The sequence below is a fragment of the Microtus oregoni genome, unplaced genomic scaffold, assembly GCF_018167655.1.
Source record: "Microtus oregoni isolate MIOR12 unplaced genomic scaffold, Mior012 000036F_ref0000092, whole genome shotgun sequence".
Classification (NCBI taxonomy): domain Eukaryota; kingdom Metazoa; phylum Chordata; class Mammalia; order Rodentia; family Cricetidae; genus Microtus; species Microtus oregoni.
Genome location: NW_024543095.1, coordinates 1,297,599 through 1,325,174, shown reverse-complemented (window position 1 = coordinate 1,325,174; position 27,576 = coordinate 1,297,599). Strand labels below are relative to the sequence as shown.

At 45.2% G+C, this 27,576-nt stretch overlaps 1 protein-coding gene across 3 annotated transcripts in view; it reads right to left on the bottom strand.

Annotated features, from left to right (window-relative positions):
- Znf512 (zinc finger protein 512) overlaps positions 1-9,123 on the bottom strand; it is a 46,395-nt gene extending 37,272 nt beyond the window's left edge. For 2 of the 3 annotated variants that reach the window (XM_041631109.1, XM_041631110.1), the window contains exons 1-2: positions 8,999-9,123; positions 8,416-8,474 (exon numbers count right to left, since the gene is read on the bottom strand). In XM_041631109.1, coding sequence (XP_041487043.1) covers positions 8,416-8,474; positions 8,999-9,028 — 89 coding nt within the window. In that variant the 5' untranslated portion in view covers positions 9,029-9,123. The remainder of the gene's footprint in view (positions 1-8,415; positions 8,475-8,998) is intronic. The other variant, XM_041631112.1, reaches the window with a different exon arrangement.
- Between the last annotated feature and the right edge of the window lie 18,453 nt (positions 9,124-27,576).

Below are 27,576 nucleotides of genomic sequence, written 5' to 3'. Positions count from 1 at the left end.
AAATGTAATTCACCCTATAAACAAACTAAAAGACAAAAACTACAAGATCATCTCATTAAATGCAGAAAAGACCTTTCACAAAGTACAACACCCTTCATGACAAAAGTCCTGGAGAGATCAGAGAGACAAGACACATAGAGCAGAGGCAGTTTACAGCAACCCAAGAGCCAACTTAAATGACAGAAACTCAAAGTAGTTTCACTAAAATCAAGAACAAGACAAGGCTGTCCACTCTCTCCACACTTATTCAATATGGTACTTGAAATCTTAGCTAGAGCAATAGTAAGACAACTGAAAGAGATGAAGGGGATACAAATTGGAAATGAAGAAGTCAAAGTATTTTTATTTGCAGATTATATGAACCTAAAAATTCCATGGGGAAGCTCCTACAGCTGATAAACACTTTCAGCACAGAAGCGAGATAGAAAATTAAATCACAAAAATCAGTAGTCCTCCTATATAAAAATGACAAATGAACTGAGAAAGCAACACCTTTCACAATAGCCTCAAATAATAAGAAATATCTTGGGGTAGCTCTAACCAAGCAAGTGAAAGATTTGCATGATAAAAACTTTAAGACATTGAACAAGTTATGAGATGATGGAAAGATCTCCCATGCTCATGGATCAGCAGGAATAACAAAGTAAAAATGGCCACCCTACCAAAAGAAATCTGCAGACTCAAAATTCCAACACAATTCTTCACAGACCTTGAAAGGACAATTTTCAGCTTCATATGGAAACATTCTCTCTTTCTCTCTCTCTCTCTCTCTTTCTCTCTCTCTCTCTCTCTCTCTCTCTCTCACACACACACACACACACACACACACACACACACACACGGATAGTAAAACAATCCTGAACAATAAAAGAACTGCTGGAGGTACCACCACTCCCAATTTCAAGTCTATAGTAATAAAAACAGTATGGTAACAAAAACAGACGTGATGATTAATGGAATCTAATTGAAGACCCAAACATAAATTCACACATGTATGGACACCTGATTTTTGATGAAGAAGCCAAAAATACACACTGGAAAAAAGATAACATCTTCAACAAAAGGCTCTTGTCAAACTAGATGGCTGCATGTAGGAAAATCCAAATAGATTTCATATTTATTACCCAGCACAAAACTTAACTCCAAATGGATCAAAGAGTAACATAAAACCAGATACACTGACCCTGACTGAAGAGAAAGTAGGGAAGAGCCTTGAACTCACTGGCACAGGAGACAACTTCCTGAAAAAAACATCAATAGCTCAGGCACTAAGAACAACAATTAATAAATGGGGCCTCATGAAACTAAGACGCTTTGGCACAGCAAAGGACACTGTCACTTTGAACAGCACAGGTTGCTGCCATTTGGACAAAGCAACAGCTTAAAGATTTTTACAAACAACCCATCTGATAGAGGGCTAATAACCAATATATATAAAGAACTCAAGAAACTAAATGTCAAAAAACCAAATAATCCAATTTAAAAATGGGGTACAGATCTAAGCAGAGAATTCTCAAAAGAGGAACTCAAAAAGCTGAGAAACATTTAAAGAAATATTCAACATCCTTAGCCATCAGAGAAAAGCAAATCAAAGTAACTCTGAGATTCCATCTTACACCTGTCAGACTGGCCAAGATCAGAGAAAGAACTGACAAGTCATGCTGGCGAGGATGTGGGATAAGAGGAACACTCATTCACTGTCAGTGAGAATGCAAACTTGTACAGCCACTATAGAAATCAGCACGGCAGTACCTCAGCAAGATGGGAATCCATCTACCTCAGGATTCAGCTATACCACTCCTGGGCATAGACCCAAAGGATGCTTCATCCTACCCCAGAGACACTTGCTCAACCACGTTCACTGCTGCTCTAATTACAATAGCCAGAAACTGGACTGGAAACAACCTAGATTTCCCTCAACAGAAGACTGGATAAAGAACGGTACATTTGTAAAATAGAGTACTACTCAGCCATAAAAAAAATCTGAAAATCATGACATTCACAGGTAAATGAATGGAACTAGAAAAATCATCCTGAGTTAGATATCCTGGACCCAAAAAGAGAAATATGGTATGTATTCATTTATATGAATGTGGACATTAACCATTAGGTCAATGATAAAGCAAGCTACAAACTGTAGAACCACAGAGGCTAGGTAGTGAGTATGGGACTAGAGGAGACAGACAGATCTCATTAGGAAAGTGAATTAGAATAGCTATAGATGGATGGGAGCGAGGAGATGGAATGGAAGGATCAAGTGGGGAGGGGAGGAAGGAGGTGGCCCAAGGAGGGAACACAGGGAGAGACAGCTAATATGAAGTTATTTGTGAGGGACAGTGTGGAAACCCCATACAGTAGAAGTTTCTTAAAATATACATAAATATGAAAGTGATCTAACTGTAATTGTCAAATAGGGAGACAAAAGTCCCAACTGGCCATATATCACCAATGAAGCTTCCAGTAACATGACTGAGTTACTTATAACTGAGTAGCTGGCCAAAGGGATCCCACGGGAATCCCCCCCAAAACCCAGGCTGTTGCTAAGACTCTTAAGTTACTCTCCACAAACTGAAAGGAAGGCCCCACTGCTGAAGACAGCACATCCACAATTTACTGAACATGGAGAAACGGAGCTGGTGCCTACACAGAACCTCCAATTCGACATTCTGGTGTCTCTGGTACAGGAAGGTTCTCTACAGAAGGTGGCACAGAGCTTGTGGGAGGCACCAACCAGCATCTGATTTAAGGCCTACTCCACAAGACAGAATCCATGCCTGACACCGCTAGAGGATCAAGAACCCAAGACTGGACAGCCCAGGAACCTAGGGTAAAGCCAGCCCCACATGGTGGCTCAGAACCATCTACAATGGCATCTGGCGCCTCTTCTGATATGCAGGCACAACACTGTACACATACATAATAAATAAATAAATCTTTTTTTAAAAAGACATCTTGATTTTTTTTTTAACCTAGTACGCTTCAGGCCTGGGTTTAATCTCTAGCACCTAAAATGGGAGACATACCAAAAAGGGGGGGGGGGACTATCAGTGAAGTCGTAAATGAATTCTATTTATTTATTTATTTATTTATTATGTATAGAACATTCCTTCTATGTATGCTTGCATGCCAGAAGAGGGCACCAGACCTCATTACAGATGGCTGTGAGCCACCATGTGGTTGCTGGGAATTAAACTCAGGACCTCTGGAAGAGCAGTCAGTGCTCTTAACCTCTGAGCCATCTCTCCAGCCCTCGTAAATGGATTCTTTACAGAAAAAGAAAAAGACTTTAAAAAAAAGAAAAAACTTTACAGAAAAAGTGGTCAATAAGCATGCTGAAGAAGATGCCCACTGTCACTTACAATAAGCTAACCCCAGGAGCATCCCTATGCACCTGTTAGCAAAGATTAATATATATATTTTATGTATATGTATATACATACACACACACATACATATGCACTACTTTGGAAGCCAAGTCATGTTTTTTTTGTTGTTGTTATTTTCTAATATTGTTTTGGGAGGGGAAGAGAAAGAACATGAAGTTGGAAGGATATGGAAGTGGGAAGGATCTGGTAGTTGAGGAGGGGAAAATATGATCAAAATATATTGTATGAAAATCATTTTTAAATAAAAAAAATTAAACACAATTTTGTCATATGATCCAATCAACACGGAATGCTACTTTAGGTATTTACCAAGTAAAATGAAAAAAAAAAAAGAACAAAAACAAAACACTTGTCTCCACAAGATTGACACATGAATGTTATTCAACTTTACGTAATTCCCCAAATCAAAAATAACCCAAAAAACCAAATTTCCATAAAGGAAGATAGCAATGCAAATTGTAATGTACCTGTAGTGGAATTCTACTTGGCAATGAATAACTATTTACAACTCAACATTGTAGTTCTGGCAAAGATAGCATGTTTTAAAGACGAAGGGAGTGAGGTGTGACTTATGCAAACCACTGTACAGTTACAGTTATTCACCTTCCTAACGCTGTGGCCCCTTAATAGTGTTCCTCATGTTGGGTGACCGCCAGCCACAAAATAATTTTCACTGCTACTTCATAACTGTTATTTTGCTACTGTTATGAATTGTAATGTACATCTGATATGTAGGATAACTGATGTGATTCCCCCAAAGGGTCACGAACCCCACAGACTGAGAGCCCACTGGCCTAGGGACAGGAATGAAGGGAGGAACGGACTGCAAAAGGCATGAGAAACTTTTGGGAGGGGCTGGAAAGATGGCTCCATAGTTAAAAGCATTTGTTGCTCTTCTGGAGGACCCAAGTTCAGTTCCCAGCATACACACGGGGAGGTTCACAGCTGCCTGTAACTCTAGCTCCAGGACAGCCAACTCCGTTGGCCTCTGTGGACATAACACTCACATGCAAAACACCTACAGAGACACAAAAGCATACACATAATTTAAAGTAATAAAAATAATCTTAAAAAAAAAAAGCTGGGTGGTGGTGGCACCTGCCTTTAATCCCAGCACTTAGGAGGCAGAGGCAGGCGGATCTCTGTGAGTTCAAGTCCAGGTCAGCCAGGACTACACAGAGAAACCCTGTCTCAAAAAGGAAAAAAGTAAAAACAAAAACAAAACAAAATAAAAATTTTTTGGAGGGACAGGGGAGATGTCTTAGCAGTTAAGAGCCCTGGTTGCTTTTGCAGAGACGCAGGTTCAATTCCTGCACCCATGTGGCAACTCACAACTGTCTGTAACTCTAGTTTCAGGGATCTGATGCCCTCTGGCAGGCACCAGGCACACACGTAGTACAGACATACAAACAAGCAAAACACTTGTACACATAAAATTAAAATTAAGATCTAAAAAACTGGGGGATAGAAATGTCTGTCACTGTGATTGCAGTTTTACAGACTCATTCTTATTATCAAAATGGAACATAGTGTAAATGTGAAGCAAATGCATCTACTGTATGTAAGTTATACCTCAATAATGGGAACTGACGGACCTCTGCAAGTGAAACTCAGCATTGCAAACAGGAGCCATCTCTATTCAGTAAAGACTTTCCGTCACCAACAGACCATTAAGAGACAGATCTATGGGATTCCTGTTAGAAAAGTCTTTGGAGATTTTTTTTTAAACTATCAACAGAGGAACCAGAAACTTCTATCTTCTATCTCATGAATAAGCATAAGCATGGGAGAAAATCAATAGTTCACAGGGTCAGCACGATTAATATATGGCAGATTAAGTCAGGATGGTTAAGAAACTCTCTCCTAGGTTACTCACTATCTTGTTTTTAAAAGATTCAAAAGAAACACGTCAAGTATTTTGTGCCATCTACCAATCCAAAGCAGCTTTATTTATTAGAAATGAATCTAATCTCAGGGGCTGGAGAGATGGCTCAGAGGTTAGGAGCACTGGCTGCTCTTCCAGAGGTCCTGAGTTCAATTCCCAGCAAACACATGGTAGCTCACAACCATCTATAAAGAGATCTGGTGCCTTCTGCTGGCCTGCAGGCATACATGCAGATACAACATTGTATACCTAATAAATAATCTTTTAAAAAAAATACTAATTTAGCCGGGCGATGGTGGCGCACGCCTTTAATCCCAGCACTCGGGAGGCAGAGGCAGGCGGATCTCTGTGAGTTCGAGACCAGGCTGGTCTACAGAGCTAGTTCCAGGACAGGCTCCAAAGCCACAGCGAAACCCTGTCTCGAAAAACCAAAAAAAAAAAAAAAAAAACTAATTTAAAACTTCCACAAATGATAACACTGCAACAAGAAAATGCTTTATTATGATGCAATGCCTATCTAATTAGTGACTTTAAAGTTTATCACTAGTGTGGCAAGTCTCCACTCCTTATCACACAAATGAAATATTTAGCCTATTTCACCTTTTTGGATTAAGCATTTTTAGCTGGGCGGTGGTGGCGCACGCCTTTAATCCCAGCACTCGGGAGGCAGAGGCAGGCGGATCTCTGTGAGTTCGAGGCCAGCCTGGTCTACAAGAGCTAGTGCCAGGACAGGCTCCAAAGCTACAGAGAAACCCTGTCTCAAAAAACTAAAAAAAAAAAAAAAACTAAAAAAAAAAAAAAAAAAAAAGAGCCTCTAGCCCATTTTAATAGGTGCAAATATTTAGATTCTTTTTTTTTTTTTTTTTTTGGTTTTTCGAGACAGGGTTTCTCTGTGGTTTTGGAGCCTGTCCTGGAACTAGCTCTTGTAGACCAGGCTGGTCTCGAACTCACAGAGATCTGCCTGCCTCTGCCTCCCAAGTGCTGGGATTAAAGGCGTGTGCCACCACCGCCTGGCTTAGATTCATTTTTTTAAAAAGGCATTTTGGTTCATCTCAGCATCCTCTCTCATCTCTTCCTAGCTTGTTACGATATTCCCCATGACTCCTAGCCTGTTATCTTTAAACACTGGTATTCCCCATGTTTCATTCTCTCTTCAGGTCTCACTTCGGACCATCAGCTCTCAAACTCTGCAATCCCTAAGAAGATAGTTAAGACTGAGTACTCCTGGAGACATGGCTCAGTGTTTAGGAGCGCTTGTTCCTGAAGGGGACCCAGATTTGGTTCCCTGCACCCACATAACATAACCCATATAACATCATCCATAACTCCAGTTCCAGGAGCTCCGATGGCCTCTTCTGACCTCCACAGGTCTGCTGTGCAGACATCCTTGTGAGCAAAGCAATAAATGCATGAGATAAATAAATCTGAAAAGTTGTGTGAGTATTCCCAAGGAGTCCAATCCTGGTTAAGAAATGGGTGGCCCATTGCCTTCATACTGCTTAGCAATCTTCTCCAGGCAAACCACGGTACACTCTGGGAAACATCCCTTTTACCATGACTCTTAGACGAGCTAATGAATACACTCATCTTCTGGAGGAAAACAACACGCCTCCAATTACTTCTCACAAAGGTAATTCTCAAGTCTGTACTTCAAATGAATCCAAATCCATTCATTTTGCTTCTAATGTTACCTCTTGTTCAAAAATTCCCAGTTTGGTTTATGAATCCAAATCCAACTGTTGTCAAAGACAGAAACCTGCAAACACCCAATATTCTTCCCTCTTATACCGCTCCAACCATCATATATAATATCCGTAATACCGTTACTATCATACGCCACGTTTCATTTTCTTTCTTAGGTTATTATAATTGTCATGGTACCAGCATTCACTCACCTTTCAATCCATCTCTTCAAAAGGGACCTTTCCCCTCCAGGGTAATCACAATTAGCCTGCTATAATGCCCTTATGAAGGTAGCTCCTGCTAACTTCTCTAAAGGATGTCCCTGTAATACCCTTCATCCCCTGCCATCCTCCAAGCCAATGGCATAGAACTAGTTAGTATCAACTTCTCTTACCTGTTCAAACGCTATTCTCTTGGGACAGGAGGCTTGGGTCTCCTAGCTAGTGAATTGCATTATTCTTTGACCTTCAAGCCTCTGTTTACAAATGGCCTATTCTTGAAATACTTCCTAAAAGCAGTATTAAGTTCCATTATAAAAAATATTTAGTAGCAGGGTATAAAGTAGCTCATGCCTGTAATCCCAGCACTGGGAAGGCTGAGGGCAGGGGAGTATTAAAGTTCAAGTTCAGTCTGGGCTACGCAGTCAGTTTTGGTCAATCTAAGCCTCAGAGTGAAACCATCTCAAACAAAAACAATTGTGTGGTGCCATGGGCATGCAATCCCAGCACTAAGGAGGCAGATGCAGGAGGACGGCAGGTTACCAGCTGCTCTAGGCTGCATAGTGAGGTTCCAGATAGAGAGACCCTGCCTCAAAAACTGCATTTCTTCCTATTCCACTTGCTATGCTTCCCTATCTTACTCCATTTCCCAAGCCTGCATGCCCGACCTACGACACACCTGGCACAGAGCAGACACTGAATAAATGTTATCTAAATGAAAGAATTCCCCAGGAAGGGCCAAGTTAATAGGAATCTTTCCCTTTGAATTAGCCACGGAAAAACTCAGCACATTTGTTACACAAAATAATAAAACAGGGGCTACGATTAAGTAGCTTGAAAATATAAAGCTTCCTTACAGTTTTTATTTTTCTTCCCAAGTTCATCAAATTAATTATGAGCACATATTTGATGGGGGGGGGTTGCAGGACCACCATTAACTGAATCACATATACCATTTTTATTATAATGTGCATTTTTATTGCAGGCTAGGTTTTCCTTCCCCGCACTACGATCACACCTACACTGTCCAATCCAGTAGCCATTAGCTACAGATGGCTACTGAAATTTAAGTCAATTAAAATGAAATAAAATTTATAATTCGGTTTTTCGATTGCACTAGCCACGTCTCAAGTGCCCCCCAAACCACACCAGGCTGATGGCTAGGATGCTGCACAGTGCACAGAACATCTTTATCAGCACTGTCTACACAATTTCAAAAATGTCCTCAGAAAACCTCACTTACTTCTTAGCTCCCACGATCCTGGTGCTCCTCTGCTGCTTAAAGGGTGTGGGTCCCGGGGTCTAGCAAATCACAAGCACACGAGTGAGTGCTGGGGACCTTTGAATCTCATCCACAAAGAGATGAATCCCCCTCGTGCCTAGTTGTGAAGCTCTCGCAGGCAACTACTTCAAATGGAACGAAGGTGACACTTTTTTAGGAAACGTGGGTCCTATTTTTCTACAATGTAAAGTCGCGTTGACAATCCCGGAGCTTTCATCTTTCCCCATTCTCGAAGCCCTATTCTAGATGGAGGCTCGAAAAGGGAGACGGGGAAAAAAAGATAAAGAAACGGGAGGCACTGGGGATGCTGAAGGGATATAAACTAACTACAAATCTGTCGAGGAACTGAGTCCGAGAAGATGGGGAACAGGCAAAAATAAAAATGGGAAAGAAAAGGGGGGCAAGTGGCTCTGCTATAAAAGGGTGGGGCCTACGATGGGCTCTGATAAAACCAACTCTGAGTACGGGACAAAAGCAAGGGACCGCGTGTTCTCGGCTCGACAGTTCTACCTCTAAAGTACAATGGTCACACCAAGAAACTCACGGCGGTGACTGCACCAAGTCTGGAAGACATCACTCCCCCTCCACGCCTAACAATTTCACCCAAGGGCTCCGGCCAGACCAACGCCACTTCCGCTCTCCTCGCCTCTCCCGGATGTGGTCTCGGCAGCGACCAGCCCTGTTCTGAACATCTACTTCCGCCTAGCCGCTTCCGAGGGGGCTGCGGCGGGGAAAGAGTCACGTGACGGCTCATAGTCGGCTTCTTTTGAGACCCCGCCCCCATCACCGGGGGCTTAGGGAGGCCGTCGGGGCGGGAGAGGGTTGGAGCAAGTGGGCGAAGCCTGAAGATTTCAGGGGTCCTCGTGAACCCCAACCCTTGAGCTCCAGGCGTTTGCTCATCCAGTCCCACCCACCCCACAAGTGATCTTACGGCTGCAAAGAGAGTTCAATTATTACCCCTTTATTGATTTTAAATTACGGACCCATTCTTACTCCCCTCCCAGATAGCTCTTTGATTGCTGAGGGTGCAGGCAGTGGCTGAGCAGGAAGGGTGAAGATTTGCAGGATGTAATTAATAGGGGCAGATCTCTCCTTATCTACTAACTTTATGCCTCCAAACTTGCCCAACTTTTGGGGTTTGGGATGTGGTCCCTAGGAGAGTTCAATAATTCCTGAACTCTTTAGACCAGCTATGTCTGGGTCTCTCCTTAGGGGAACTGTGCCGGAGCCTCCCCTTGGGGCTGTGATGGGGTCTCGCATGGTGACCTTGCTGGTTCCTCTCTAAGTGTCGGCTCCTCTCAGAATGACTGCTTCTGCTGTCAGAGGGGCTGTAGTGAGTTCTCTGAGAATGGCTGCGGTGGAGTCCGGAAGAAGGTCTGTGGAGCCTGGACCTAGAGGGACTGCGGTAGCCTCTTCCAGAAGAGCTTTGCCTTGTCCTGCCAGAGCGTCTGGAAGGGGGTCTCTCAGAGAGAGTACCATGGTTCCGTTCTGAAGGACTGGCCCATGTCCTCCGGATGGGACTGAGATGGCTCCTTTTGGAGGGGCTGCGGCATCTCTGATAAGGGGGACTGTGTTGGTTCCTCCCATAAAGAACAAGCCGACCCTTGGGGGAGGGATTATGTCCCCTTCTCTCTCGAGGGCTACTAGGGGTACTACTATGAGGGCTCCTCCCTGAAGAACTGCAAGGCCTTCTCCCAGAAGGGCTGGGTTGGCTCCTCCCTGAGGGACTGCGACCTCTCCCCTTAGAGAGCCTGGGTGGGCTCCTGTCAGAGATACTCTGAGGGGTTCTTCTAGAGGGACTGCCATCCTTCCTCTGGGAGGGACTGCGACATCTCCTCTCTGAGAGGCTTCTAAGGGTTCTGTCAGAGGGACTCCTAGGCTTTCTCTGAGGACTGTGGCCTCTCCGATGAGATCTCTCAGACAGGCTGTGATAGGTCCTGTGTTGTTCTTGCTCGTGTTTGAAGTGACTCTGCATGGTTCTCTTCAGAAGGGAGTCAGGCACGAGTGTCTCTTGGGCCTGAAAATTGGCTCCTACTTTAAAACAGTTCTTAGACTCTGGACTGAAGAATTCATAGTTTTTTGTTTTGTTTTTGTTTTGTTTTTCGAGACAGGGTTTCTCTGTGGTTTTTTTTTTGTTGTTGTTTGTTTGTTTGTTTGTTTTTTGTTTTTCGAGACAGGGTTTCTCTGTGGCTTTGGAGCCTGTCCTGGAACTAGCTCTGTAGACCAGGCTGGTCTCGAACTCACAGAGATACGCCTGCCTCTGCCTCCCAAGTGCTGGGATTAAAGGCGTGCGCCACCATCGCTCGGCTCTCTGTGGTTTTGGAGTCTGTCCTGGAGCTAGCTCTTGTAGACCAGGCTGGTCTTGAACTCACAGAGATCTGCCTGCCTCTGCCTCCCGAGTGCTGGGATTAAAGGCGTGCGCCACCACCGCCCGGCTGAATTCATAGTTTTTCTTTGTTCTGCTGTTGACATTTAGAACTCTACTCAAAGGCTGTAGGATTGAAGTAGCTTGGATAACGACATTCCTCTCAGAAACAATGTTCTTCGCCAATTCCAAAGGTCTGAGTTGGAGAGAGCTCACTTGTTTTGATTGTTAAGCTTGGTCACATGTTTCCTGCAATCTGTCTTCTTTTTTTTTTTATTATTTTAATTTTTTTTAGTTGTTGCAAAAAAAAATTTTCCGCCTCCTCCCCGTGTTGGACTCTAGCGTCCAAACACCGAGAAGGAGTCGCCCCCAGAGACCATCTCACACACCACAGCCAATGCAAAAGCATGAGGATTTTATTAATTCTGTTATGACAGGATCCCCCAGGATTCGGGAAGCCGAGGGACCCCGAATAGCGGGTACAGTCTACTTTTAAAGGGGCCACAGAAGCAAGGGGGGTTGTTCTTTGACTATTCTGATTGGCGTATTTGAAAGGACTATTACCAATAATTGACTGGGGAGCTGTTGCCAGATCAGATGAGGTAAGAGGTCATTTTGACCCTGTTTCCCAGGGGACTGAACCAAAGCATACGTATATGAGTAATTGTTCAGGAACTGAGTACGTGCGAGTGTAGCTGTTAGGTCCTTGGTTCCCAGGGGAGGAGGGGAAGCACTATGGCACAGAGGCTGAGAGGATTCAGAATTGTCAAAAATGGCTTCAGGATTGTCTTAAAGTCTTACACCCGTTTCCCATTTCCCTCCCTCTCCTCGCACACGTCGCTCCCTCCCCCCACTTCCCTACCCCTTTCCCCTTTCCCCCCACTCCATTCCCCCTCCCTCTCGAGAATGAAGAGCAGTCCAGATTCCCTGTCCAGCGGGAAGTCCAAGATCCTCCCACTTCTATCCAGTACCAGGAAGGTGAGCATCCAAACAGTCTAGGCTTGCTCAAAGCCAGTTCATGAATTAGGATCGAAACCTAGTGCCATGTCCTTGGCTTCTCATCAGCCTTCATTGTCCGCCACGTTCAGAAAGTCCGGTTTCATCCCATGCTTATTCAGTCCCAGTCCTGCTGGCCTTGGTGAGCTCCCAATAGATCAGTTCCACTGTCACAGTGGGTGGGTGCACCCCACGTGGTCCTGACTTCCTTGCTCATGTTCTCCCTCCTTCTGCTCCTCATTTGGATCTTAAGAGCTCAGTCCGGTGCTCCAATTTGGGTCTCTGTCTCTATCTCGATCCATCGCTAGATGAAGATTCTAAGGTGAAATGCAAGATATTCATTAGTATGGCTATAGGATAGGGTCATTTCAGGTTCCCTCTCCTCAGTTGCTCAAGGTACTAGCTAGGGACATCTCCCTGGATACCTGCGAGCCACTCTAGAGTCAAGTCTCTTGCCAACCCTAAGATGGCTCCCTTAATTAGGATATATATTTCTCTGCTCCCGTGCCCACCCTTCCTTTATCCCAAACATCCCATTCCCCCAAGCTTCCCCCATTCTCCCCTTCTCACATTTCTCACCCCATTTCCCCTTAGCCCCATTCCACCTCACCCCCAAGTTCCCAGGTTTTGTCCTGCAATCTTGCCTACTTCCCATGTCCAGGTGGATGACTATATGTTTTTCTTTGGGTTCACCTTCTTATTTAGCTTCTCTAGGATCACAAATTATATGCTCAATGTCTTTTATTTATGGCTAGAAACCAATTATGAGTGAGTACGTCCCATGTTCATCTTTTTGAGTCTGGGATACCTCACTCAGGATAGTGTTTTCTATTGCCATCCATTTGCATGCAAAATTCGCTAAGTCATTGTTTTTTTACCGCTGAGTAGTACTCTAATATGTATATATTCCACACTTTCTTCATCCATTCTTCCATTGAGGGGCATCTAGGTTGTTTCCAGGTTCTGGCTATTACAAATAATGCTGCTATGAACATAGTTGAACAAATGCTTTTGTCATATGATAGGGCATCTCTTGGGTATATTCCCAAGAGTGGTATTACTGGATCTTGGGGTAGGTTGATCCCGAATTTCCTGAGAAATCGCCACACTGATTTCCAAAGTGGTTGCACAAGTTTGCATTCCCACCAGCAATGGATGAGTGTACCCCTTTCTCCACAACCTCTCCAGCAAAGGCTATCATTGGTGTTTTTTATTTTAGCCATTCTGACAGGTGTAAGATGGTATCTTAAAGTTGTCTTGATTTGCATTTCCCTGATCGCTAAGGAAGTTGAGCATGATCTTAAGTGTCTTTTGGCCATTTGAACTTCTTCTGTTGAGAATTCTCTGTTCAGCTCAGTGCCCCATTTTATAATTGGGTTGATTAGCCTTTTACGGTGTAGTTTCTTGAGTTCTTTATATATTTTGGAGATCAGACCTTTGTCAGTTGCAGGGTTGATGAAGATCTTCTCCCAGTCAGCGGGTTGCCTTTTTGTCTTAGTGACAGTGTCCTTTGCTTTACAGAAGCTTCTCAGTTTCAGGAGGTCCCATTTATTCAAGTTGTCCTTAATGACTGTGCTGCTGGGGATGTGCATAGGAAATGATCTCCTGTACCCATATGTTGTAGAGTACTTCCCACTTTCTCTTCTGTCAGGTTCAGTGTGTTCGGCCTGATATTGAGGTCTTTAATCCATTTGGACTTGACTTTTGTGCATGGTGATAGATATGGATCTATTTTCATTCTTCTACAGGTTGACAACCAGTTCTGCCAGTACCATTTGTTGAAGGTGCTTTCTTTCTTCCATTGAATACTTTTAGCTCCTTTATCAAAAATCAGGTGTTCATAGGTTTGTGGGATAAAATCTGGGTCTTCTACTCTATTCCATTGATTGACTTCTCTGTTTTTATGCCAATACCAAGCTGTTTTCAATACTGAAGCTCTGTAATAGAGTTTCAAGTCAGGGATGGTAATGCCTCCGGAAGTTCCTTTATTGTATAAGATTGTTTTGGCTATCCTGGGTTTTTTGTTTTTCCATATAAAGTTGATTATTGTCCTCTCAAGATCTGTGAAGAATTTAGATGGGATTTTAATGGGGATTGCATTGAATCTATAAATTGCCCTTGGTAGAATTGCCATTTTTACTATGTTGATCCTCCCAATCCAAGAGCAAGGGAGATCCTTATATTTTCTGGTATCCTCCTCAATTTCTTTCTTCAAGGACTTAAAGTTCTTGTCAAATAGATCCTTCACATCCTTGGTTAGAGTTACCCCAAGATATTTTATGCTATTTGTGGCTATCGTGAAAGGTGATGCTCCTCTGATTTCTCTCTCTGCTTCCTTATCCTTTGTGTATAGGAGGGCAACTGATTTTTTGGAATTGATCTTGTATCCTGCCACACTACTAAAGGTGTTTATTAGCTGTAGGAGTTCTTTGCTGGAGTTTTTGGGGTCGCTCATGTACACTATCATATCATCTGCAAATAATGAAAGTTTAACTTCTTCCTTTCCAATTCGAATCCCTTTGATCCCCTTATGTTGTCTTATTGCTATTGCTAGAACTTCAAGCGCTATATTGAAAAGGTATGGAGTCAGTGGACAGCCTTTTCGTGTTCCTGATTTTAGTGGGATGGCTTTGAGTTTCTCTCCATTTAATTTGATGTTAGCTGTCGGCTTGCTATAAATAGCTTTTATTATAGTTAGGTATGACCCTTGTATCCCTAATCTCTCTAAGACCTTTATCATAAAGGGATGTTGAATTTTGTCAAATGCTTTTTCAGCATCTAATGAAATGATCATATGGTTTTTTCTTTCAGTTTATTTGTATGATGGATTACATTGATAGATTTTCGTATGTTGAACCAGCCCTGCATCTCTTGGATGAAGCCTACTTGATCATAATGGATAATTTTCCTAATGTGTTCTTGGATTCGGTTTGCCAGTATTTTATTGAGGATTTTCGCATCGGTGTTCATGAGTGAGATTGGCCTGTAATTCTCTTTCTTGGTTGAGTCTTTCTGTGGTTTTGGTATCAGGGTAACTGTAGCTTCATAAAAGGAATTTGGCAATGACTTTTCTGTTTCTATATTGTGAAATACATTAAGGAGTATAGGTATTAGGTCTTCTTGGAAGTTCTGGTAGAATTCTGCATTGAAACCATCTGGGCCTGGGCTTTTTTTGGTAGGGAGGTTTTTTGTAACAACTTCTAATTCTTTGTGGCTAACAGGTCTATTGAGATTGTTCACCTGGTCCTGGTCTAACTTTGGCATATGGTACTTATCTAAAAAAGTGTCCATTTCTTTAACATTTTCCAATTTTGTGGCATACAGGCTTTTGTAGTAAGATCTAATGATTTTCTGAATTTCCTCTGTGTCTGTGGTTATGTCTCCCTTTTCATTTCTGATCTTGTTAATTTGTGTATTCTCTCTAAGGCTGTTTGATTAGTTTGGAAAGGGGTTTATCAATCTTGTTGATTTTCTTCAAGAACCAGCTTTTTGTTTCATTGATTCTTTGGATTGTTTTCTGTGTTTCTATTTTGTTGATTTCAGCCCTTAGCTTGATTATTTCCAGCCTTCTACTCCTCCTAGGAGAGTCTGCTTCTTTTTTTTCTAGAGCTTTCAGGTGGGCAGTTAAGTCTCCAATGTGTGCTTTCTCCATTTTCTTTAAGTGGGCACTTACTGCTATGAACTTTCCTTTCAGCACTGCTTTCATCATGTCCCATAGGTTTGAGTATGTTGAGTCTTTATTTTCATTGAATTCAAGAAAGACTTTAATTTCTTTCTTTATTTCTTCCTTGATCCAGGTGTGGTTCAGTAATTGACTGTCCAGTTTCCATGAGTTCATAGGCTTTCTGGGGGTAGCATTGTTGGTGAATTCTAACTTTAATCCATGGTGATCCGATAAGACACAGGTGGTTACTAATATTTTTTTGTAACTGTGTAAGTTTGCTTTGTTACCGAGTATGTGGTCAATTTTTGAGAAGGTTCCATGAGCTGCAGAGAAGAAGGTATATTCTTTCCTATTTGGGTGGAATGATCTATAGATGTCTGTTAAGTCCATTTGATTCATTACCTCCCTTAATCCTCTTATTTCTCTGTTAGGTTTCTGTCTGATTGACCTGTCCATTGCTGAGAGAGGAGTGTTGAAATCTCCTACTATTAGTGTGTGTGTGTGTTTTTTTTAATATTTATTTATTTATTATGTATACAATATTCTGTCTGTATGCCTGAAGGCCAGAAGATGAGGGCGCCAGACGTCTTTTTATAGATGGTTGTGAGCCACCATGTGGTTGCTGGGAATTGAACTCAGGACCTTTGGAAGAGCAGGCAATGCTCTTAACCACTGAGCCATCTCTCCAGCCCCTAGTGTGTGTGTTTTGATGACTGCCTTAAGTTTTAGTAATATTTCTTTTACGTAAGTGGGTGCTTTTATATTAGGGGCATAGATATTCAGGATTTAGACTTTGTCCTGATGAATTGTTCCTGTTATGAGTAAAAAAATGTCCCTCTCCATCTCTTCTGATTGATTTTAGTTTGAAGTCAACTTTGTTAGAAATTAGTATGGCCACACCTGCTTGTTTCTTAGGTTCATTTTCTTGATAAACCTTTTCCCAGCCCTTTACTCTGAGTAGATGTCTGTCTTTGTGGTTGAGGTGTGTTTCTTGTAAATAGCAGAATGTTGGATCCTGTTTTCGTATCCAATCTCTTAGCCTGTGCCTCTTTATAGGTGAGTTGAGTCAATTGATATTAAGTGATATTAATGACCAGTGGTTGTTAACTCCGGTCATTTTTTCTTTCTTTCTTTCTTTCTTTCCTTTTTTTTTTTTTTGGTAGTAGAGTTTGTGTGTTTCATTTCTTCGAGTTGTGCTGGTGAATGGTCATTAGATGTCTGGGTTATTGTGGGCATTGTTGGACTCCTTGGTTTGTGATTTTCCTTCTATTACTTTCTGTAAGGCTGGATTTTTGGCTACGTATTGTTTAAATTTGTTTTTATCCTGGAAAATTTTGTTTTCTCCATTTATAGTGAACAAAAGCTTGGCTGGGTATAGTAGTCTGGGCTTGCATCCATGGTCTCTTAGTTTCTGAAGTACATCTATCCAGGACCTTCTGGCTTTCATGGTTTCCATAGAGAAGTCAAGTGTAAGTCTGATAGGTTTACCTTTATAAGTAACTTGGCCTTTTTCCTTTGCAGCTCTTAATATTGTTTCTTTATTCTGTATGTTTTGTGTTTTGATTATTATATGGCAAGGAGATGTTTTTTGTTTGGTCCAGTCTATTCGGTGTTCTGTATGCTTCTTGAACCTTCAAAGGAATATCTTTCTTTAGGTTGGGAAAGTTTTCTTCTATAATTTTATTAAATATATTTTCTGGACCGTTGAGCTGTACTTTTTCTCCTTCTTCTACCCCTATTATTCTTAGGTTTGGTCTTTTCATTGTGTCCCATATTTTCTGAATGTTTTGTGATGAGAATTTGTTGGTTTTGCTGTTTTCTTTGATCAGTGTGTTTATTTTCTCTATGTTATCTTCAGTGTCTGACATTCTTTCTTCTATCTCTTGTAATCTGTTGGTAGTACTTGTCTCTGTAGTTCCTGTTCGTTTACCCAGATTTTCCATCTCCATCCTTCCCTCTGTTTGTGTTTTCTTCATTACTTCCATTTCATTCTTCAAGTCTTGAACCGCTTCCCTTACCTGTTTGATTGCTTTTTCTTATTTCTCTTGGTTTTCTTGGGTATCTTTGAGCGATTTATTCACTTCCTCTACCTTTTTGTTTGTAATCTCTAATTGTTTATGGCAGTTTTTCACCTCCTGTTTAAGGTCCTCTATTATTTTCATATAATTCACTTTTGAGTCGATTTCTTCTAATTCTTCTGGAGTAGGGTGTACAATTCTTCTTATTTCGGGATCCCTGGATTCTGGTGATGTCATGTTGCCTTTCAGGTTGTTGGAGGAATTCTTGCATTGGCGCCTTCCCATCTCTTCCTTCAAATGGAGCCAGAAGAGGCCTGGTGTCTTGGTCCAGACTTTGCTGTGACTGACTCTCTGGGTGTATCTCCTCAGTGTAGAAGCAGGAACCATTCCCCTCCAGATGAAACTCCTCAGCACCGAAACATGTACACCTTGTAATCCAATGACCCACGGACAATTGGACAAACTTGGGGGGCAGGGCGGGTCCAGTAGAACACAGGAGACCCTGCCGCGCAAGCTGAAGGTGTCCACACTCACTTTGGGGGTCCTTGAGGCCTGCCTGGTAGGCAGGCACTCACCTCTTTGAGTGGGTAGCCTTAGTGTAGGAGCAGAAAACTGTTCCTAAGCAAAGGACCTTACAGATCACGCAGTCTTGGGGGGGGGGGCTCGTGGTAAGAAAGACAGCCCTGCAGAAGGAGCTGGGAGTGGGGGATTTGTGCTCTCTTCCAGGATAATCTGCCCCTGGATAGCACACACTCACCCGTCCAGATGGAGCTCCTCAGTGTTGTTCCTTTTGGAGACAAGGCCGCACATGCACAGAGAATACAGCATCCCACCGAACTACAAATCCCCGCAGCCCAATGGAAAGCCGCACATGTGCAGGACATTCTCCCAGACACACCTGCATTCCCCGTTAAAAACAGGGGACACCACAAGTTGCTCTCTCTCTTTCCTTTTGTCTCTTCACCCCCGTCCCTCACCTGTCGCCACCCCCCCTCCATTAAAGTTCACCCACGTGGAACCGCCGTGTGTCTCGTGTCTCCTTCCTAACCCTGCACTGCCATGTGTCTTGTGTTCTTTCTCCAACCCTGCATCTACCCCCCACAGAAAGAATAACATTGGTGCCGTCTACTCGAGGACCTCTCCTCCCAGTCACCTAAGGCTGCGGCTCTGGTTTGGCGCCTCCCAGAGCCCGGGGCCTCCCGGGACAAGGTCAGGACTGAGGACCTGCGACTGCCTCCACGTGTTCAACGCAGCCATCTACAACCAACAGCGGCTAATTCGTGAATTCACCTGGGTTGGCTCGCCATCCCATCTCACCCAGAGATCGTCTGGTCGAACTCCCGGCTTTCTTTGGTGCGTCCTGGGTACGGTTGCCAACTCCTCCCCCCTCCCCTCCCCAGCCTTCCACCCTCGGCTAGACCTGTTTCTTATCCGTGCCTGGGAGCTCGGAGCTCCCAGTTCTCCCCTCTTCTTTCTGATCTTTTTCTGTCCTCTATGAGCTCACTATGGTGTGAGCACCTCGGCCGCAACGGGCAGCCTCCAGGCTTAACTGTCCCCTCCTAGCTGGGATCCCATTTCCCATCGGAAGCTAGGATCAGGTCATTTAGGCTATAACACTGCCCTCTGATCACTCGAACGCCTGTGATTAGAACTGCTGTGTTCATGGCATCTCCGGGTGCCTTCTGCGGATATTTCCACAGTTCTAGCCATGGGTGCTAAGCCTTCTAAAACGGTTCCCCTGTCCTCTCCCCTGGGGCAGCTGTTGGAAGCTCTGCAACCTCACTCCCTGATTCCTTCCGTTAACTTATCTACACTCATTCGTCTTTGCTCTAAGACTTGGCCGAAATACAATTTACAGGGGAACTTCAGATGGCCTTCTCAGGGATCCTTCGACCCCGATATTTTACGGGAATTAGCTAACTTTTGTCACCGTTCAGCTAAATGGAAAGTAATGATGTACATTATGGCATTTTTTTTTACATGGCCATTAAAACTGACCCCTCCGCCACTTCTCGCTGTTCACCTGCACACGTTCTTATCAATGCCGTCCCTCCAGGAACCCTCTACTCCCGCCATGGGCCCCACGGACAAACCTCCACCCCCTCCCCCGGCCTCGAGGGGCCACCCCCTCTCGCTCTGCCCAGTCGAGCGACAGCGACAGCTCACCCATTCCTCTTTCCTCCAAAGTTTCTTCTAGGCACAGGAAGGACTCACCTACATCTTCCCCCCATGATGCCTCTAAACGTTCCACTTCTAGGTCTCCAGGAGTCCCTCATAAATATTCGTCCAGGTCACCTCACCGTTCTCCTTCTAGATGCCCAAGAAAGTCCCATTCCAGATCTGCAAGGGCCTCGCCTAGTCCCTCCGACTCAGCTTCACCCCATTTTTTCCGCAGCAGGTCGTGCAAGCAGCTGGAAGCTTCCCCCCACCACAGGTCACACAGGCAGTGGGAAGCTTCTTCAGACTCTTCTCCGTCTTCTTCCCGCCCTACGCCTCCCTCTTGATCTTCCAAAGCCCCTCTGGGCTCCTGCCGTCACTAATCACCATTCCCCCGTTGTTATTCACTTAAAACACCCACACCTAAGGATATCAGGTTTCTAAAAGCTACCACGGCCTCCTGTCAGATCTGCCAAAAGATAATGGCCCAGAGTTTACTTTCCAGATTTCTCAAAATCTGTCTAGGGCACTTGGAATCCCCTGGAATTTCCACATACCGTACCACCCTCAGTCTTCAGGTAAGGTAGAATGGACTAACCGCTCTTTAAAGGAAGCCCCCATTAAAATGTCACAGGAACTCCACCTCGACTGGGTAAGACTTCTGCTTCTGGCTCTTTTCAGGCTTTGGGCTCTCCCAAAGGGCCCCCTTTTCATTTCACCCTTCGAACTCATGTATGGGTGGCTGGTTTTAACCCCCGGCCTCCAGTTGGGTACCTCTCCCCCTTCCTGATCACCTGCTCACTCCTCTCCTTTTCCACTTATGCTCGCTACTATGGGACTTCACAGATCACTCATTACCCCAACCATGTGCTAATACATGTCCACCGCTGGTTAAAATAGGAGATAAGGTATTATTCTCACCTCCAGGCCAATGTCCCTCACCCCTTTCCCCTAAATGGCAGGGTCTCCTCAGAGTAATTCTTCTAACTCCCACAGCTACCAAGCTTGAAGGAATTCCTCACTGGATTCACCTGTCACATCTTAAACCGTTCATCTCCTCAGCTCAAGATAATCCTCCATACACGGTAACCCAGACAGGACCTTGTTCTCTTAAGTTCCAAAAGATACCAGGTTCAGCCCCCTCTACTCCAGTCTAAGGAAAACAGTGGTCCCATCCTTCACTTAATCCTCCTGTGTTAACACACCCTCCCTTCTTTAAATTCCTAAATAACCATCCAGCTGTCGTTACAGAAATCATCATCGAACACGGAGTCAAAGGCTCAGGTGGTAAGCAGATTCTTAACAAAGTTCCTTGACATAACAGGTCAGTCACTGACTGCAGCAGTGACCCCTAAAATGAATACACGGTTAAAATCTATTTCTTTTAAGACATTTTCTTTTCCAGGATGCCAGCCCGACCTACCTAAACAAAGCAAACACAAGCAGATCATTAACGGAATAAGTATCATTTAATTTTTTTATCATTCTTAACCCCAGACCTCCTAAACCCCCCCCCACTCCAAATCTTCCCTTTAATTTTCCAAACCTCCTCCTAAACCTCCTCTCCCCTTTAATTTTTTTCTCTACTAATGCGACTTTTGTCTTCCAGCATCTTAACAATGACCCAGCTACTCAGGAGCCAGACAGATGTGATTTCTTCAATCAGCCACCTCATAAACACCAGCGGACAGGATATAATCAACAGGACATCCTCAGAATAATCGGATACTCCCTGGATCCCTCGACGCCCAAAGCCAGCAGGAAGCAGTCATAAGAGACCTGGCTAGGCCCCCATTCCCTACACGCTAAGACTCTCAATCCTCCCCAATTTTTTTTAATAAAAACAAAAGGGTGAAATGTTGTTCCTTTTGGAGACAAGGCCGCACAATCGCAGAGAATACAGCATCCCACCGAACTACTAATCCCAGCAGCCCAATGGAAAGCTGCACATGCGCAGGACATTCTCCCAGACACACCTGCGTTCCCCGTTAAAAACGGGGGACACCACAAGTTGCTCTGTCTTTCCTTTCATCTCTTCACCCCGTTCCTCACCTGTCGCCACCCCCCCCCCCATTAAAGTTCACCCACGTGGGACCGCCGTGTGTCTCGTGTCTCCTTCCTAACCCTGCACCGCCGTGTGTCTCATGTTCTCTCTCCAACCCCCCATCCACCCCCTGCAGAAAGAATAACACTCAGCACCTAAAGAGGGACGGCTAATAGCCCAATGAGCCCGGGACAAAAGGAAGAACGTGGCAGGCAGGGTGGGGTCCAGTAGAGCACAGGAGACCCTGGTGGGCAAGCTGAAGGTGCCCACGCTCCCTTAGGTGATCCTTGAGGCCTTCCCGGTAGGCAGGCACTTACCGCTCTGGGTGGGTAGCCTTAGTGTAGGAGCAGAAACCTGTTCCTGAGCAAAGGACCTTGCAGACCAGGCAGGCTTGGGGGGGGGGGTTCCATGTATAAGAAAGACAGCCCTGCAGAAGGAGCTGGGGGAGGGGGTTTTGTGCTCTCTTCCGGGACAATCCGCCCCTGGATAGCACACACCCACCCATCCAGATGGAGCTCCTCGGCACCTAAAGAGGGACGGCTGGTAGCCCAATGAGCCGGGGACAAAAGGGAGAACGTGGCAGGCAGGGTGGGGTCCAATAGAGCACCTGAGACTTTTTTTTAATTGTTAAGAAAGTCCCCTTCCCTGCCCCACACCCCACACTGGGCTGTGGGCTGGCTCCTGGAAGCGCAGCTGGGACAGTTGCCCTCTCCTGTCTTCTTCCTTAGGGGTGGAACCCATGAACTTTTGCTTGATAACAGGGATGCTGGCCCCTCTGCCATCTCCTGTTAAACAATCATCCTCGTCTTTTTCTTCGGGGTACAAGTTTTTGCTTGACCACAAATTGTCTGGCCTAGCCCTGTCCTCAGGCTTCTGTCTGGTGATAGCCATAACTCTATGTGCTCTTTGGAATACCTGCTTTAGGCCCTGAGAAAGCAGCTGGATGAACCTGGGCTGGGAGGATTTCTTCGGTTGTCTCTTTGAAGAAACAGTGCTGGTTTGAGTACGTCTTGATGGATCTGTCAGTGTTCCAGAAGGACACTCTTCTGTGGGTCTACTGTTTTTGTAGAGCTTTATGTTTTGCTTTTTAAGTTCCTTGGTGATTTTCTTCATTGGATATTTTAAGTCTGAGGTCTTACTGAGTCTTGACTTAGCCCATTTTTCATGCCGGTTACTTTCAGAACCACTCTCTGACGCGGAGAGAACCTCACAGAATTCATAATGCCCAGAGTCTTTGGCTTCTGTCTTCCCTGCCACACCATGGCTGCCCCATTGCTTTTGCCTCCTGTGAACTGGTACAGAAGCCGGAGACTGGGAAGATCTGGACTGGAAATCTCTTGTAGAGGTTGAACTCTTGGAAGCTGGAGTATAGATTTTAGCTTTCCTGTGTGATGATGAGGAAGGGTTCTTCGATGTGTCCGCTCTGTTTCGCCCATGATACTTTGAGACTTGAGGTCTTTTTCCAATGTGCAACCTAAAACCAAGATGCGTCCGGATCTCACCATGGCCTTCAGGGGTTTTTATAAGGTGGATCTGTGGGTAGACGAGAAGGTAAGTGTGGGGAGCCGTTCCCACATACTCCTCCATGGCAAAATGGCGCTGACCATCAGCACCACCAAGCCAGTGCACATGTGCATGGTAAATGACAGTTTACCTTGTCGAGCCAGTGCGCATGCACATAGTAACTTTCCATCCCTTGCTCTTTGCCTCGCCCGTGGCGTCATAGCGTTTAACAGGCTGCAGCCAGTCAGAGTTTGACACGTCCGAGGCGAGGACTGTTAAGCTATATAAAGGCCGGGTTTTCGACCCTTGAGGTCTTTGCTCTGTAAGCTTATGCTCTCCCTCTCAAGACGCATAAAGCTTTTCTGCAGAAGGATCCTGAATGTGCCGCGTCGTTCTTGCTCTCAAGACGGTAGCACGGGACATCTGGTGCCGAAATCCCGGGAATCTTAACATCGTCAGCACCGCCGGAGACCCCTTGGATTCAAGGAGGATTCAGAACTGCAGGTGAGTATGTTCAGAGAGGCATGTCTTTTTTGGATTTCAGATTGGACCTTTCATCGCCCTGAAGAGTAGCGTGGAGGCCTTCTGAGAGTGCTTTTGATCATCGTTTTGGGACCACTGTTATAACTGTTAGGTATGGTAAGTCCGACGTAGATAAGCGGCAGTACCTTATTGTGCGCTTCAGTCTCTTGTAGATAAAAGAGCCGCACGCGGATACTTTCATTTTCGCCGCACTTGTAAGACGGACGTAGATAAGCCGCGGGTGCCTGCTTGTCATCATGGGCTCCTCGCAGTCAAGGAAGGAAGGAAAAAAGGAAGAAAGAAAGAAAAATCCCAGCTGGTAGCTGGTCAGAGCAACACGGCAGTTCAAGAACATGACCGGGAGAGTTTGCCGCCTCTAGACTCCACCCTCCTGCAGGAGAGCTAGAGACGTGTTTGACGGCATGTGGGCACATACACTCTACATACCACGGCCCAAAGGTGGCTGCGGCACTCACAGCCTCTGACATTGCCTCTGGCCCACACATGCTCCACTTCTCTGGCTTCTGCTTCCAAATGAGGAGGAAGAAGAACGATGGGAGGGGAGAGACAAGATGCAGGAAGTTTGCGAAGAGACACATTCTGAAACTCTCCTGATGATGGAATTTGGGGCTACATTACATCACTTAAAAATAACCAATCTTCACCCCCTTTTTGTTATTTTATCCACTTGAGACCACCTACCAAACCAGGTCTGCATGGAGCCTGTGCCCCTCTCTTATCCGAGAGAGGATCTTACACTCATCTATTAGAACCCAGCTCAAACACCTGCCTCCCTTCCGAATCCTCCCAAGCAGGGGACCTGTTCCCGTCATCCCCTCCTCTGCTCTGTAATATGTAACTATCTTTACAAAGCACGAGTCAGCTGTTTCATGATCTTGATCCCTCAGTGTTCGTTTCCTCTTAAGAACTCCTGGAGGATGGGACTGTGTTGTACTGTCCTCATGCATCTACAGACCTTGGCCGGTAATACAAGTTTACTGTGTACAGCCGGCTAATATAGTGAACGGGAACCCTATTTGCCAAGGAGCAGAGGTACAGGGTTCAGATCTGCTAGAAACCTGGATCCTATGCGTCTCCTCTCACCCTACTACTGACTTCCCAGTGTCTTTGGATCCACCCTCCTGCTCTAGGGAGTCCCACCTGATGTGCCCAGACTCACCGTGTCTGCCCTCATCAGGCTCACCAGCTTTTGGGCCTGGGTAGTTAAGTCCCTGTGGGAACACATAGTAAGGAGCTGAATGAGGACCAGAGACTGAGGGCAACATAGCAGACAATAGCACCTGGCAGTCAACTTTGGGGGTCGGCAGGGCAGCCCCGCCATACAGAGCTCCTTCTCGACCCAGGCTCCGCTGGGGAGGACTGACGGCTGAGAAGGCCAGACGCTTGCACGTTTGAGGGGTTGACTCTCAGTGAGTTTATTTATCAGGTCGGTGTATTTAATGATAGACTTCCAGTTTCTCTTCCCAGCTAGGCTTGTTCAAGGCAGATAGGTCTCATGTAAATGTTTTACGTCATGTGCCGCTCAACTCAAGCCTATGTTAACAGATGCCATGGCCCTCCCTCCCGACAAGGTGATCTCAGTTTAAAATGATGACAGAGCTGGGAATAAGCTCAGTGGCCGAGTGTTTGCTTAGCATGAACAGCCTTAGCCTCAGTCTCCTCCTCACTGTAAAAGAAAAACTGTAACACGGAGATCAACCTTGTTTATGAAGACTCCAGCAGCCCCTTGAATACGAGCTACTACTCTGCTGGATAGCATGGGTTGGACTCCCAGGTCTACCCATGACCACTTCTCTGAAATCTTTACCTGACAAACGCAGTACTTTCCTTTATACAACTAATCAGTGCCTTGCCTTCTACAGGCATTGAGAGAATCAAATGAGGGTCACATAAAGAATGTAGTGCCTAACACAAAGCAAGCTTCCTTAGAGTAATTTCCATTGTCACTAGCACATTCACCACCTGCAAAGGTCCTCCAGCACCATGCCCCAGGCAGTATGCGCTGTCCTCCCTCTGCCTTAACTACTGGCCCAATTGTTCTGATCCTGGCCCCAGAACACTGGGTGTCAGAGACCTGGGAGGGGCCTTGGAGTCAGTCACTCAACCTGCTTCTCATCTGTGGATGTGATGCTATCAGGGCAGCCCCTCTGTCTTTGAACCCGAGTTTGGAATGGGTACTCCAAGGGCTCAGGCTTAGCTTTGAGTCACTGGTAAAAACACAGGCAATAATTCCTCTGTGTTGTCCGTCTTAGGGTTACTGTGTGGGACACAAGGATACCAGCCATGAAGGTATTCTGTAACGTGGGCACTGCTGTGAGTACAAGAAAGGGTGTGAGCAAGCTGAAAATGAGGCCTGTATGACCCAAGGCCAGATCCTGGGGTCAGTTTGCTGTACCTGTTCAGGCTAGATATTTTTGTGCTGTAGTTTCAAGTGTATAATATGGGGACAGCTTCCCTGCGCCTGCTTTTCTCTGCCACCCGATGTCTTTTCTGAGGCCACAGACTCAAGGCCGTGTGAGCCACACTTACTGCGGTCACTCAGGTCCTTGACTCTGACCGTCCACTCTTGCATGTCTCCGTGATCTAATCATGGTAGAACTGCCTTTCATCTGGCGCTACCAGCTGAAGAGAAATTCTGTAAATGTTAAAGCCAGTTTGGGCTTGGAAGTGGCAGGTCACTAGCCTTTCACCCCTACGGCCAGCAAAGAAAGAAGCGGCCTTCAAAGTCATTCTCAAACCTGTTAGGCTTGGCATGAGCTGTCTTTCCTATGGGGAATAAATGCGAAAGTTACTCAGAGGAGGCCGACTGCTCCATCCAGGAGAGCCTTGAGAGCTAGGAAATCACCAGGGAATCTCGGGATGCAACTACAAAAAAAAAAAAAAAAAAAAAAATCTTCAGACTCATGTGAAGAAGTGTGGTGTGTGCTGAATCTGGGAGAAAAACTGGGGTAAAATAGAAAAGGTCTTTTCGCACATTTCCCTAATTGGATGCAGTGTTCGTGTGTTATTGGCTAGGAAAAGGACCCTGAGGAACACTCAAGTCTTTGAATAGTGTGCAAGCAGGGATGGGGGTGGGGAAGACCAGGGACACTGATCTGTTATCGAGTCCCTACACCTTCCCTCAGGGGAGCCCAGCAGCCAGGCTGAATTAGTGCTGAGACCACCATCCTCACCCAATCCATGCAAGGGCACAGCTCTTTAGAGCTTTTGCATACATGATGGTGTCAACCTCACAAGCTCCATGGTTTGTGAAAAAGAGGCCTCCAATAGTCTTGTTTCTTGTAGAGACCAAATAAGAAATGTGGCGGACACTCAGGGCTTCGATTCCTGTGTCAGTGTTTTTCCTCGAGAGTGCAGAGCCCTAGATGACCCCCTAAGGAAGGCCTGGAGCAGAAGACTCAAAAGCAATAGCAGCAAGCGAACAATGGGAACTCCCCATGGGCCCATTTACAGTCACTGCTTAGTGAGGGAATAAGCTTTACAGATGAGGCCAGGGGATCTACATGAAATACATGCAGGGCATCAGAGGAATTCCCTTGGTTCCTAGAGCAGGGTTGAGTGTCCATGGCTAGATTCATGTGTCTGACAGCAAAGGACACTCCTAAGACAGCCCGTTCCAGCTGTTCAACCTGACTCTTTACCCAGATCAAGACCCTCCACCTACACTAAAATCCAGGCCAAGGCAAGCTCTGCCAGGCACCCTGCTTCTGCCCCCCCCCCCACGTTGCACTCCCCGCCCCCCAAGACACTCAGGCTCACTCTGCTTTGGCTCCTGCCACGGCCTGGTTGAAGAATGCATTGGCCGAGGTTTCTCTCCCGGTGCCAACAGAGA